Raw genomic sequence first — 14,962 nt, 5'->3', positions numbered from 1 at the left:
GATATGATGTGTTCAGGTTATTTGCTTAGACTGTCACTTCCTTAGTAGTGTCAAATTAAAGTCATGTTCAACAGAAGTGTGTAAGTGTGAAAACTGGTCAAATAAAGAACACTGAGTTAACTTACCAGTCGTCATTGGTTTTTAAATTTAGAGATGACTAAATATGGTGAGACGTGTCCTACACAACAGTGATACCATGTGGCCTGTTAAAATGTATATATTATATTACACTTTGTGTGGGCAGTCAAATATTCTAACATTATACAGTATATGTGGGAGTGTCAGTGACTGGCCCTTTGGTTTTTTTTTTGCTGGTGTAGAATATCAGGAGATCGACAGCCTGCTGAGCAGCAACAGATGATCTTATCCAGCCGTCCCCTGCTGTCACTGGGCTTCGTTGTCTTCACCTTCAGGCCTCCGAATTCATCACCACTATCAAACCTAATGCAACACTGATGTTAAAACATGTGGATAATGTCACCTGGGGGTCAAACATGCACTGTAGTACATGTACTTGATAATATACTTTTTTTTTTTTGAAACCAGTATCCAGTGGCCAATTATTGAATTTAAGTTCACCGGCAGCTCAGTGTATGCTGTGGTTTTATGTTTACCAGCAACATACATGAAAAGTCTATTGCACTTAGATTTAAAAGATCCTTTATGGTGCGGGTTGAATTAGACTTTTTAGTAGACACCATGTCTCAGTCCTCCTAAATTGTGTGACCAACAGTCTGCCTGTGCTATTCTTGAGAATATAAATACTGTAAAGCGTGATGATGCGTGATACATAGCTATTTTGAAAAGACAGCTAGAACCAGAAAAAAAAGATGTGTTTGTCTCTTATACAACGCTGTTTCTATAATGCAGTTCAAAGGCATATGGTGTTCTCAACTTTTTTGTTTTGTTTTTAGTTTTACATTTTTAATGCAGGTTTATCGTGTTTAATGTATATGAGCAGAGATAGAAAGAACAATTAAAATGTGATTTGTCTTCAATTACTGCTGATCAATTGTTTAACTTGAGCTCACTTACAAGTTCTGATGTTAACAGAAGCAACAACACAAATATTCTTCTCAGAAATGCTGTTAATAGAAATTTAATTTAATTTATGTGGATGCAATATTTCAAAAATGTTCAAATGTTCTCTGTTAAATGAATAAAGTCATGTATTGCTGTTGTCTCTGTCCTCTAACAGTTTTTGCAAAACAAGTTTATGTTCAGAACAACAATTAAGTTGGACAGATGGAATATCCATGGAATATTTGCAAGAAAGAAATTGAACAGATTGTTGAAGAGATGCTGACGATATCAGGCGTTACAACATCAGGGTGACTTTGCTCAAGCTAAAATTTTCACAACCTCGGGGGACAAAATGTAAATGTTTTTCACTGACTTAGCAGTATTCTTTATGATCAAACCAAAATGTAAGTGAACCTTCAAATCAAATGATAATTCAGGGGAGCAAGAGAATGAAACACACACACAAAAAAACCTGTCCAAGTGAGACGTACTGTATCTATAAACATGTAATTCAATGTGGATGTGTAACTTGACAGCAGACTTAAGTAATGACTACAAGGATCTCTCGTACAGGAAATAAGGAGGGGCTCAGACAGTGAAAACTGCAGAAACATAACTAAGCTCCTTAGACCATGTTGAAGCAACGCACACACGCACAAGATAAGAATGTGAGTGAAAAGTGCAAAACAGAGTCGCTATTGATGAAGGCGCCGCCTGATGAATCACGTTTGAGTATCACAGTACTGCAGTTCAGGGCTGGACTGAGTTAGTTCAGAGAGGGCCACGCCCTTCTGCATCTCTGGAAGTCAAGAAGTGAAGGCGGGATGGATCAGTCAGAACCTGATGATTAGAGGCAAAAGGAAGGAAAGAAAAACTTTGGTTCATCCAGGAAGCAGCTAAATCTGACCTCCACCTCACTTCCTGTGTGAGTCAGGGCTTTTAACCCAATAGCAAGAAAGAAAGAAAAAAAAAAGACCACCCATTAGAGTGGAACACAGGCCAGCAGACGAACACATAAAAAAAAACAAAAAAACGCTGCAATATATAAACAAACAAAGATTTCCTCCCTGGAATACGATGCCTGAAATTATGAAGAAAATGTGGGTCAGAGAAAAAGACTCACCAAACCTAAAGAGTAAGAGCCGATGGCTTTAACTGTGAAAGAACCCCAGAGAGAGTCCGTGAGGACCGAGGGGTCATAAGAGGAAGTCGTCCCTCATCTGGTCATTCACGCAGTGGTCACACACACACACACACATGCACAATCACACGCACACACTTTGAATGTTTCCTGGAAAGTCTTTGTGTGCAGCTGACTGGCCCTGCTGAGGGCAGGACTTGAGGTTTGCAGTCATCCTCTTGCGATGACCATTTCACAGGCTCACAAGACACAAACAAAGCCCTGTTTTTGTGTTGTTTAGATGACATTGTGTCGGTCAGAACAACAGGGGGACTGTGTGATCGATTGTGTTTACATGTGCGCCGAGGCCTCCTCGTGTTTTCACAACTTCTCTGCTATCATAATAAAGACCGGGCCAAAACATACACATACACACACAGAGGATTTTTCCAACTAAAATATTTGTTGGGATGTAAATAATGTGTTCAAACCGGCTGGTTGTGCACAGTGGTGTAGTGGTTAGCAGTGGCCTCACAGCAAGAGTGTCCAAGGTTCAAGTACAGGTTGGGCTGCTTTATGTGTGGCGTTTGCATGTTCTCCCTTTTTGAAGAGGCGTGGGTGTGGTCGTTTCTTTGTATTGGCCTGTTTTGGAATACTGACCTGTTGAGGGTATACCCTGCCATTTCCTTATTGTTAGCCATTGAATCAATCACATGTATGAAAATTTACTTTTTATGAACGTATGGGGGAAAAGTAATTTGTTTTGTTGAAGATGCCTAAATAAAACTTTAATAAAACTTTTTAGCTGTAAAGAATGGGAAGATTTTCTTCTGTTAAGGGCCCCAAGTTGGATCAGTACCTTAGGTGATACAACATTGAAGTGTGGACTGACAAATAGTTTAGTCTAAATATCCTTTTCACTGAACATTTTGCCTGCTCACTGACCAACTGACCCATATTCCAGTAGATAATTACACCCCCCCCCCCCCATCCCTCCATTGAGCTCTGTTAAATTTTCTGTCTTTTACTCACCACTTGGCACTAACTTCAATCCAGCACCCTGTAATTAACCTGATCTACTCATGTAAGACTGTGTTAGCCCTCCCCCTGTTGGTCCCCAGGAGAACTACACAACGTCCACATACATATCCACACAGAGACGTACCAAAATAGGCTTTATTTTACTTAAGAACATTGTTCAAAACTTGGAAACATTTTGCATATAAACCTTTTAAAACAAGGAGACAATGTTTAAATTTCACAGGTTGTACAAAATTGACAAACAGACAAAGTCATTTTCTTGAGTGATTCATTCCTCGTTTGCATTTTTTTTTTTTTTTTTATTGAACCCACCACCACAACAAATGCAAAGAGTGCAGCCTTTATTTAGAGGTCATGTAAACAGCACATCTTCCCAGCACTCGTCCACCGCACTAGTTGTGTCAGTCTCAGCTAGGATCTATTATGAAGCTGTGCAGTAGAGTAAGAACATACAAGCTCTAAAAAAGATTGCGGAGCCGAGTCGAAGTGGAGCCTTTTACGTTGTAGGAGTCACTGGTTTTGGGGAGAATCCCAGTTAAGGCTTAAAATCTAAATATTGGAAGTATCTCTGTGTTTTCTGAAAGTAAAACAAAATCCAAAAGCACATAAAAACAAGCACCATCTTGCTATTTTTTTTTTTAAGGTTTTAATTCTTTCGGGTTTTTTTTTTTTAAAGCCCAAGCATCATCAACATCGCCTCAAAAAAAAGGAATCTTGTTTCTGACATTTTTACCAACTTTAAGTAAAGGGAGTAACCATTAAAACAGTTTAAACTACTTCTGGCTGTTAAAGATTGCAATCCAGTAACTGTTGAATTACAAAAAAAACATAAACAACCATGAAAATAATGTTTCAGTTGTACTTAAGCTGTCCTTTCATAGACCCACGCCATTGTGATATTGTCACTGTGCTGTAAATAGATAAACCAGTGAATGGTGACTTATTTTTCCCCCCCCAAAGAGTTTTCTTCTTTTTCATTGGGACAGTAAATCATTGCTCGACTCTGACTTAAGCCAATGTATTTGTTGATTTTGGCGTTATGGGGAGTATGTGGTCTGCTCAACACAGGTCAGCTGTTTTAATAAAACACATTTCCTGAGAATCTACATTTAACCGAATGAGAACAACAGGGTTGGCAGACAGTCACTGGCTCCACGATTCTAATGATTTAAGTTACATTTTATGGCGACTCTTTAAAACTCGACAGAGGAGAGAAAGTAGTGCCGACTTTCTGACAAAAAGCGAAAGTTATTATGTCCTTTATACATGCAATCCCACTGCAACGAACTATTAATCACTTTAAGAGGATAATTTGATTCCTTTTAAGCGGCACAAGCACATTTTCGTGAATTTTCTCTGTTTGCTTCACAGTAAATGCCACGAGGTCAGCAAACCTCAACCACACCCCGCAACAACATTATTACTAACCACCTCTGCCCCTTTAATAAAAAACATATGGAGGAATTCAGTCAACTGGAACTGTGCTGCAATGTGGTGATACTGAAGTGCCTGTAAAAAAACAAACAAACCCAAAAAGGGGGGGGGGGGGGGGGGGGGGGGGGGGGGGCAAAAGAGATTTAAGTTTATCTACTAGCAGCATTTGACATGAGGCATGAAAAACGGTCCTCACACTGACGTGCAGAGACAAAACAGCCAACTAGTGACTCAGTGCAAGAGAAGATGGCACAGAGATGACCAAACCCACCCACACCCTTACATGGTCCATCCAGCCTTTAATTAGTGTCACCTGTCAGATTCCAGTGCAGCAAAAACCGCTTTGAGTATTCGCCAAAAAAAAGGATAATTAATGCATGTTAATCACAAATCATTCTTGCATACAAAAAAAAAAAAAAAAGCAGCTCCGAAAGCAAAGACACACACGGCAACGATTGCAAGCACATGTAAATTAGGGCGACCGTTAGCTGTCGCCTTCCCAGGCATTAGCACTTTTATGCTTCTGATTTTTGACTATGGCATTAATTTCTTCCCTAAAGCTTTCCAAACGGTTAAAGAACCTTTCCTGCAAGGTCTTCACCCCCTCTCTCACTCAATTCTTGTGATTCAGGTTTAAGACTGAAGTGTGTTCTTCAAACTTCTACGTAGCTGCGAAGCCACCCCCGCCCATCGTCTTCAGTCCTGCGTTCTCGTTCCCACTGCCTCTCTGAGGCGAGGCCGAGTCAGGCGACCCCGCCCCGCACAGAGACGGAGCAGCAGACTCACTGTCTGTCAGACTTCACCTTGAACCCGTCCGCTTGATTGGGCAAAGTGGGGGAGCGGGAAGACTTGGGCAGGCCATTGGTTCCCTCCACAAACATGTTGGGGATGTCCTGTCCAAAGTAGATCTTACTGTTGGTTGCTATGGCCTGGTACTTCATCAGCTCCAGGTATTCTGGCGTTAACTTCAGCTGTGGAGATTTGGAGGAGGTAAAAAAAACAAACAAACACGTGAGGAAAAAAAAAAAGATTGCTCATGACAATACTAGTGTGGAACTGAATAAGACGTGACCATGACTATCTAACATTTACATCTGTTTACCGTCTCTGGCTCTAATTGAATCAGTTTTTGGATAATGCAGCTTGCGACAAGGGCTCATATTTAACACCCAAGTCTTATTTACCGTTTGATAAATCGCCATTTATAGTCGCTTTGAGACTATTTGACTATTAGATGCTGCCTGGTTTCAGCTGAAGGTCCTGCTCATGCGACGAAAATCTTTGTATTCTTCTGTTCATTCAGCTTGTAGCGAGAGGGTGGTTCAAAATCATCCTGGGTTGTGTCCCAAGGCAACTTCTGCTATTGGACCAATAATCAGTTTCTATTTTATCATTCAGTGGCTAATTCTGGACCAATGTCAAGTAAAATAATCCAGATTACTTTCACCCCGACTAATTGGCAGCTTTTTTCATTTAGTTTTTTTTTTTTTTGTGTGTTTTTGAGTGTTTTTATTGGCACATGACAAAAAAAAATACAAATGCAGGAACAATTTTTCAAGCTCAGGACTGAGGAAAGCCCATTCATGTGTTACGTATAAGCTGCTTCTCTGCGAGAGCTGAACGAGAGAAAAGTCATCTGATGTTAGAGCTTGTCTTCCTGAAAAACAATGAAGTCACTATTTGCGTGAACCGGCTCTATCCCACTTTGAAAGCAAGTGATGCTTTTAGATGCAGCGAGTTTTACTGAACAGTCAAAACATTGCTACAAATGGGTCGTAGTGACAAATACTTTACTTCGACGGCGTATGTGAAAAACATCAATGTATTCTTAATGTGCCTCTTTTTCTTTTTACATCTCTCGTCTCTTAAATATCAATAAACATAATCTGATTGCCACAAAAAAAGTAAAAGTATCCCCAACATCCAGATAATGGTAACTTTCAGTTTAAAATTTTTTTTACAATGTAACAATCAAGTAGAGAAAAGTGATTCAAATTAATTACAGGAGGAGTTATGAGGGTTCGGGTTAGATATGAGAATAGAGAAAGAAAGGGTACGGGTATTGTCGTAAGAGTACAGAGACAATACAGTATTTACACTTGTGTTCAGGTGCACTCAGCATGTCTCTCAATGTTTTAAATGTGACATTAGATGTTGTGTAATGTGTGAGTCAATGTAAAGCTGGGATTTTTCTTTTTTACCGTGTTTGATTCCGCAGATTTAGAAGCAGTGTAATACTCGGCATCAGCCTTTGCCTTTTCCCTGGCCACGAAGGCAGCGTCTGAAAGAGGGAAGCAGCGCTGAGTATGACGGACACATGACACACCGACATATCAGATTACACAAATCCATCTCACGGGAGGGAACTGAAAACAGTGACGCTCACCCTCTATCTGAGAGATCCTCTTCTCGGTCTCTTTCTCCATCACCTTCTGTTGGAACTGAATCTCTGCGACTTGGGCCACTTTCTGAGCCTCTGCGGAACAAAAAAAAAAAAAACCCGATGAAATACTTTACGCAAGAGCAGTTTAAAGAAGGGAACGCAATTATGCGAGCAAATGAAATGCTAGTGGGCAGATTTACAGTTAAAACACCAAATTTACCAATGATGGCTTTCTTCCTTTCAGTCTCCGCTTCCTTTTCCACCACTCTCTGAGTCTGTGCCGTTATCAACAGACGAGTCTTTTCCGCTTCCCTGAATACACAAGCAAATAAAATTATCTTCTTTGCAAATGTTTTGATTTCTGTGTGGTATTACGTGAACCGTGTGGGTGAGTCGCAGAGAAACTGGAGCAAGCAACAACAAGGCTTTATTGGCAAGTACAATTTCATAAACTCACATGAGTTCAAAGTTCCTCCTGATAGCTTCGGGGATCTTTGGCTTGGTAACGCGGACAGCCTTCACAGTGATGGCGTAACGGTGCAGAGGGAAAAAGAGAAAGACAGAAAATAGACCCTCTGATCACAACTGATATATTTCAGAGTGGATGTCTTGTTCGAAAAGGGCCGGCAGCGTTTTTTGTTTTCAAAATTTCCCATATATTGACACAAATATATATATATATATATATATATATATATATACACACACATTAACCCTTGGATGCACAACCTACCAATACCTACACTCTTCCACAAGTGGGGTCAAAAATGACCCCAATTCAAATCAATGCGTTTTGGCAATATACCGGGTTGTTATCTTCAAAATCTTTAAAATAAAGAGTTCTAATATCTTCATATTCTAGGTATTCCTCATAAAACATGTTTGTGACATGACGCCATTTGCACTTTTATTTATTTTTTCATAAATTTTAAGAAATTGCAGTTTTTGTATCATGACCCCACTGTTCCACAAGCAGTTCCTATGGAATCTTCTATGAAACTTAATTCTTAGCAACTCTGACAGTCCCACATACACATCTGATGTCATCTCACACATCTGATGCAACTTTGACTGTCAATACTTTCCCACTTACACACCTGATGTCAGCAGTCTCACCACCCTGGAGGTCATTTTAACCAGCAACATACATGTAAGTATTATCTCCATTTATGAACTTATTTTTCATTGACAGATTATGATGTGTGATCAAATTAGTGATTAAATGTGTGACCAGATTAGCCTACTTTGTTGATAGCTAACAGTATTGTATTTAGGTAGATAACACGGTATTGTGTTCACTAACAGTAGCCAACTGTGTTGTTATATGATTTATAGTTTTCTGTGCATTTTAAACCTTGTCCTTTCTAATCTTTTTATTTATTTATCTAAAGTAACATGGCTGCTAGGAGGCCAGCGAGGATCCCTGTGGACCTTGCCATACAATTGATCCAGGACGGATGGGTTATGTAGAGGACTCCTAAAAAACATACAGACTAGTACATCCCAGTTCTTCTCACTTCCATCAGCACCTCTTCTATTATATTATCAGACATAAACAGCTTCCTTGCATCTATTGGGGAGTCAGTACTAAACCCAGGTGCAGGCCCTGGCTGACAACCTGGAATATTGTGCCGTGGGGTTTTAGCCTGGTTGGGAGGTCACTCTGCCCAGTAAGAGCCTTAGTGCCTCATTCTGTTGGACACGATATCCAGTTCTTCTTCTGAGGACTCATCAGAGGACTCCTCTTCAGAGGACTCTTCTGTGTCTGACTGGCCTTGTTCAGTGGGGGACAACAGTCTGGGTCCTCTACATCTGAGATGTCACATTCTGAGTCAATGCCTCTGATTGGCACTTCATCCAATCTGTCCTGGATCATTTGTATGGCAAAGTCCACAGGGATCCTAGCTGGTCTCCTGTCAGCCATGTTACTTTAGATATATAAAAAAAAATAATATTTTTTTTTTTTTAGAAAGGACAATGAATGCGCCGAAAACTATAAATTATATAGATGCAGCTAACAATACAGTTGGCTACTGTTAGTGAACACAATACTGTGTTACCTATCTAAATACAATACTGTTTGCTATCAACAATCCGGCTAATCTGATCACTAATTTGATCACACATCATAATCTGTCCATGGAAGTTCATAAATGGAGAGAATACTTACATGATTGTTGCTGGGTAAAATGACCTCTCGGGTGGTGAGACTGCTGACATCAGATGTGTAAGTGGGACAATATTGACAGTCAAAGTTGCATTAGATGTGTGAGATGACATCAGATGTGTATGTGGGACTGTTAGAGTTGCTAAGAATTAAGTTTCATAGAAAATTCCATAGGAACTGCTTGGGGTCATTTTTGACCCCACTTGTGCAAGAGTGGGGTAGTGATACAAAAACTGCAGTTTCTTAAAAGTTATGAAAAAATTAATAAAAATGCAAATTGCCTCATGTCACAAACATGTTTTTTGAGGAATACCTGGAATATGAAGATATTGCAACTTTTCATTTTAAAGATATTGAAGAATAACAACCTCTGGGGTCATTTTTGACCCCACCTGTGCATCTAAGGGTTAAAAAAAAAAAAATCAGCACCGCAATATTCATCAACCAAATGGTTTATAAACCAAGAGTAGGGCACAGTAAACTGCAGCAGCACAGATTTAGAGTCATCATGGAGTTTGATGGCCGATGATAACAGTGTAGGTTTGGATACAGATCCAACATTGAATGTCTCCATTTGAAAGCACTGCCGTAACGCTACATTGCCACTAGAGAGATGCAGTAATATTTTCACTGTATCTTGTTCAGACAATAATGCCAATGTGTTCTCAAAACAAGAGTCCATGTCAGGACAAAGCCACGACAATACTTCTGTGATCATCTAAAATGACTACACAATGTGAGGTTTTTTGGCAATCTCAGACAAAACGATAAGCGATGGTGACAGTATCTCTGCTCGTGACTTCAAATCTCTGGTCTTCCGGTTGAAGCTGAGGGGGTTCACAGACGGCCAATGTCCCGGCTGCTGTTTTCAGGCAGCATCAGAATTTTTAATGACCGACACGTTGCCACACGGCCCAGTGTGAATGCTGCGACGAGCTTCGCCGGCGCGGCACAAAGACAATAGTTCACAGATTCCCAAGGAAGTGGAAAAAAATGCTGGACCACATCCACATTCTCCGTCTACCACAATGAAGAGCCATTTCACTGCACACAAGTGCAACGAGAACAACCTCTTTCTGCCAACTTCAATTTTTGACAGGATAGCCGATTAATGCATGTACTTGTCGATGTCACAAAACGTGGAAAAATGTGAAATCTTACTCCCAAGGAATATCTTGTTAACTGGGACTGAGATGGGTGCTTTTAAATATTATCACTACACACACAAGCACACGCACACAATGCTGTGTGAATTCACCTTCTTCCACAAGTTTTACTGCCAATTGCAGCGTATTCTCACTGTGAAGGGTCAAGGGCCCATTACATGACGACTGACTGGAAACAGCATTCTTTTGGCTTTTAGTTTTTTTTTCTTTAAGAGTTTCCTGTTTACATAGCAACATAACGATAAGCTAACAAGCACTCAGTTTGCTTGCTCTCAGAGCAGCAACCAGCTCGCGAGAATCTGTCGGGTAGTTTTGTGGTTACTCTGATTGCACATGTGTCGAAGGAGAAACTACTGGGACAGTAAGTGTGCGTGTCTGCATTACTCTTCATTTCTGAAAACGTGTTGAACCAGAGACAAGTGCTTTACTGCTTGCGGTTTACGGTAATCATTTTAAATCATTGTCAATTAAACAGAGCCCGAGAGGCTTTTCCATTGCTGCTGCTCTAAAGAAAGAATTGAATATGTGCAATTCATGTCCTGGTGAGTTCGTCTGCATTCTCCACATACCTGCCGTTGCTGCTGGGTTCTGGCTGCTGCGAGTGTGGTACATGCTCAAAAAACTTTACACCACTTTATGATGCATGCGCAGTAAACTGAAATAGTTTACAGGAAACTTTAAGCATATATTCAATCAGGCTATAAACTATTCCGTTATCAAAATTTTAAACAGTGAGTGGGAGAAATCTGTTGCAGTAGAACTCTTATTGACCGATTTCATTCAACAACAAGCCAGTTACACGTGCCTGTGATTACATACCTGTATTGTAAGACCAGGTGCCATTGCATTAAGATCCTTCTGTAATGCAGTTTTTAAGTTCTCATCTATAATGTCTGCAAATGACCAGAAGGGGGGGGGGGTATATCAACTGTTTATAATTCTGCATCAGATGAATTTAAAGCTGAGCACATTTTGTGTCTTGCAAAGAGGCGACTTCTTACCAAACAACTCAATGTAGACTTCCTGTAGTGTGTGGACACTGCAGAACTGGTTGAGTTCGTGGTGAATCTTGTTGAAAATTAGAGTTTTGTCATAATCAGCAGTGTAGTTCCTCACGATGTCGACCACTGGGGAAAAAAAAAACCCAAAAGCAACCGTTACTGAAATGCTGGAATGAGGGACTGTAGTAATGTTGACATTTGAACACACTGTACCTGCTAAAGGGACCAACATGTTGACAACTTCTATCCTGTCGAAATAGATCATCACACCACCACTGTGAAGGTGAACAAATCTGTTAAAATACGCTGTTTGCCAACAGGAAGTTAATATGTTAGCAGCTGCATCGGGAGGATCAGTTGTACCTCGTTCCACAAGGCACATTCTTGATCTCATCGGTTTGCAGAGTCGTCTGAAACATTGGTTGAAAACATCATGCGGGGCAAGAGCGCAAAAATTTCATTGATTTACACAATCAGATTCAGAGTGCAAAAGGAACAATCGTTTGTTTAAATTTACCATAACTCATACGTCACTTATTTTTAACTTTAGCATTGTTCATATAAGTAAAAGATAAAAGCTGTCGAGTAGAACATTTTTAGGAAGTAATAAGCAATCAACTTCCCACAAATATTCAAAACGTGTTTTTTTTTTTTTAGCAGAGGCAGGGGTTATAACTGGAGAGGGGATTTAAAGCTAAAACACAGGAGATTTCGCACAGCTCTAAAATCATTTTGCCTTTCAATATGTGGAGTGACGTTGTGGAATGGATTGGAGTTTGACCATAGACCGTGTCCAAGTACAACCCAGTTCAAAAAACAATACAAAACAATGGTTTTCACTAAGTATACTAAGGAAGGCAGGCTGTGACACTGGTGTAAAGTTAAAAAGGAGTAAAAAAACATACATATAAAAACTTTCAATTCAAAAGTCAAATAAAGAAGACCGGCCTGTGTTTTAAAAACAAATATATGTGCTATTCATATGTAGTAAAAAAAAAAAAAAGTAGTTGGTTTACTTGGGGTAAGACCTCTGTCGCCATGGTTGAATGACAACTGTTTGCATGCTTCAGCTCACTTATTTATAGACGATCCAATTCTGGTTTCATGAGCAGCACCTCGTGGTGGAGTCCTACATTAGAATCACCTCAGCTGAAAGGCCACATTTCAAGACTGCAAGACTCACTCACCTGCACTACTCTGTACGTGGTAATGAAAGGCAGCATGATGTGATATCCGGGGCCATTTGGAGAGGTCAACAAGGCTCCACCTCTGAAACAAATATAAACAAATTATTTGGTCTGAGTTATCAACAAAACCTGTTTTCACCAGAAATGGAGGGACATTAGACGACAGCAAACCGTTGACAATCCAGGTGTAAAAGAAACTCAATAGCTATGTCTTTTCTTTATAGAGCTATTCCATAGTTGACATTTTTTATTCCTTTAAACGTATGATCTAACAGGTGTGAATCACATTGAGTTTTATCTGAATGACTGAGACACTGTCACTTTTAAATCCTTTAATTCTTTGTTCAAACAAGTCTGTTTAATATATAGAACTTGAGCGATATTCTTTCAAGATCTGGGCTATGTGTATGCTAACCATATCCTTAGAATATCTTTGGCCAAATACAGATATTAAACGTTGCGACGGTCAGTGATGGGATACCTGTAGTATACAGCAAGATGCCCTTCTTCTATCTTGTGTATAGAGGAGTGCAACATGATGGCCATCACTCCTGCTATTGCTGCAAATACTGCCCCGACATGTGGCATCGTCATCCTTACGAGCATTCACCTGCAGGGGAAGAAAGAAGCATAAATTATATAAACGTTTAGACAACATAAAGTACTCGGGGCATTGTCACACCGAAAAAGTTGTCAACTGCAAGACATGCGTTTACTTGCTGGTTTGCCATAACGTTTATCCTGATACTCAACTTCACTAAAACCTTCCTATAGGCTCAGTTAGATCAGATTAATATATAACAATCTTAAACAAGGCTATCAAATTGAGGAAGCAGTATACAACATGTATGGGTTTTGGAGAAAGAGTGAAACTGCAACAATAAATGCCAATAAAAGTCCTGCTGTTAGAGAAGAGTGCTGTTATGAATATATTCGGTTATAAAAACACCACATAGGCTCAAGACTTCTTCCTCCCACAGAAGAATCTTTGTTCACTCCCACTGTAAATGGTTAGTCAGCTTAGTTTAAGCTTAAATCAATCATTACACAGAACCGATCACATATGAAGTACTGCAACACCATGAGCTAAATTTCTTTTCTGTATAATCCCCATCACGCAGGTTAAACAGGCGTAACAATCCAGGTGTGTGCAGGTTACTGATGCAATTCACGTGCAATTTAAACAGCTAGCGCAAACATTAGCTTTAAGAGTGACTCCAGCAAACAATTCCTCTGTCAACTCACGAAGCTGCACGGTCAACACTTGAAGTGGGCGTCTTGCAATGGAGAACCACCACTGAAATCAAGTATTCTGGCACAAACAGAGAAACGGTTGGTAGCATTATGAGACTGTTAGCTAGCGCGAGCTACCGTTTAGTTGAGGAAGACAGCCGCCGAGCGTTAGCTTCGCGCTAACGCTCGCCTGCCTGGTTAATGGCGTGAAACAAAGTCACTCGGGATATAAATCATCGGCATTTAGGCGTTAGAGTGATCGGTTGGCTTCATGACAAACAAAATTTACCTCTGTATTGAAACCGTCTTGCCTGCTGGTCTTATCATTCAGCGAACCATCCCCCTCGCCCCCGTCTCTCACTCCGCCTCCCACAGGTTTCACAAGCTAGTAGCTTCGCCACTAAAGCGTGCTTCCTTCACGGACTGACAGAAATATAACAATCACTTTGACATGTCAGTGACGAGAATGTGATTGAAATAAAGTAAGTAAACTTTTTAATATAAACCCCATCAAATAGGCACATTTAACTGAACTCAGTCGTGAATTTCAGTATTACTATTTAGGTTAAATACAAGTTAAATATAAAACAATCTCCAGAGTATTTAGATTACAATTGTACACATGGCACTTGAACCGACCTTTAAATTCAAGTGGGAATCTGCTGGACTTTAACCATTGTTGTCCCGGTTGTAAAGCCATATTTTTCTTAGTTTGGTTGTGTTGTCATCCATGACAGTATGTTACATGAATATTCACCGAAATAGTTTACATGTTAAATATTAGTGTCACATGGAGTGAGCAGAGTGCATTTTAATTAAAAAAAAAATTTTTTTTCAAAATCTAGAATTAACAAAGTCTTTATTTTATCCTTATAGTAATGGAAGATAAATATTCTTATTCATCCTGATCCTGAATTGTTTTGCTTGGAACCTCTAATGCAAGTTTTCAAATCAGACAAAGAAATACATGGAGACTCCATGTATTTATTTTTCTTGATTTGGAAACTTGTAACCATAATGTCTGCATTTATTTGCCACTGTCTCTTTGTCTTTTACAGTGCTGTATATTCTATGAACTTACATGAAGTGGTAATCTTTTGGGGATACAGTCCTCCACATAATGCAGCATGTATAACTTTTTGAGAATAAATAACTGTAATAAACGGAGACAAACACGTTGTCCAAAAAAAATGCCCCCCACCAAAAA

General features: G+C 39.8%; 1 protein-coding gene across 1 annotated transcript; it reads right to left on the bottom strand.

Annotated features, from left to right (window-relative positions):
* Positions 1-3,321: 3,321 nt before the first annotated feature.
* On the bottom strand, positions 3,322-14,120 carry erlin1 (ER lipid raft associated 1). The gene is made up of 13 exons (XM_080507662.1): positions 14,045-14,120; positions 13,004-13,132; positions 12,523-12,604; positions 11,699-11,745; positions 11,549-11,610; positions 11,336-11,461; positions 11,154-11,227; positions 7,459-7,517; positions 7,222-7,313; positions 7,005-7,094; positions 6,820-6,899; positions 5,405-5,589; positions 3,322-4,693 (listed from the first exon to the last, which is right to left on the bottom strand). The coding sequence occupies exons 2-13, from the start codon at positions 13,126-13,128 to the stop codon at positions 4,654-4,656; spliced, it is 1,062 nt and encodes a 353-aa protein (XP_080363788.1). The 5' UTR covers positions 13,129-13,132; positions 14,045-14,120; the 3' UTR covers positions 3,322-4,653.
* Between the last annotated feature and the right edge of the window lie 842 nt (positions 14,121-14,962).

This window comes from Blennius ocellaris, assembly GCF_963422515.1.
Source record: "Blennius ocellaris genome assembly, chromosome: 13".
NCBI lineage: Eukaryota > Metazoa > Chordata > Actinopteri > Blenniiformes > Blenniidae > Blennius > Blennius ocellaris.
The sequence above is the reverse complement of the archived record's forward strand: the minus strand, read 5'-3'. Positions and strand labels throughout refer to the sequence as shown.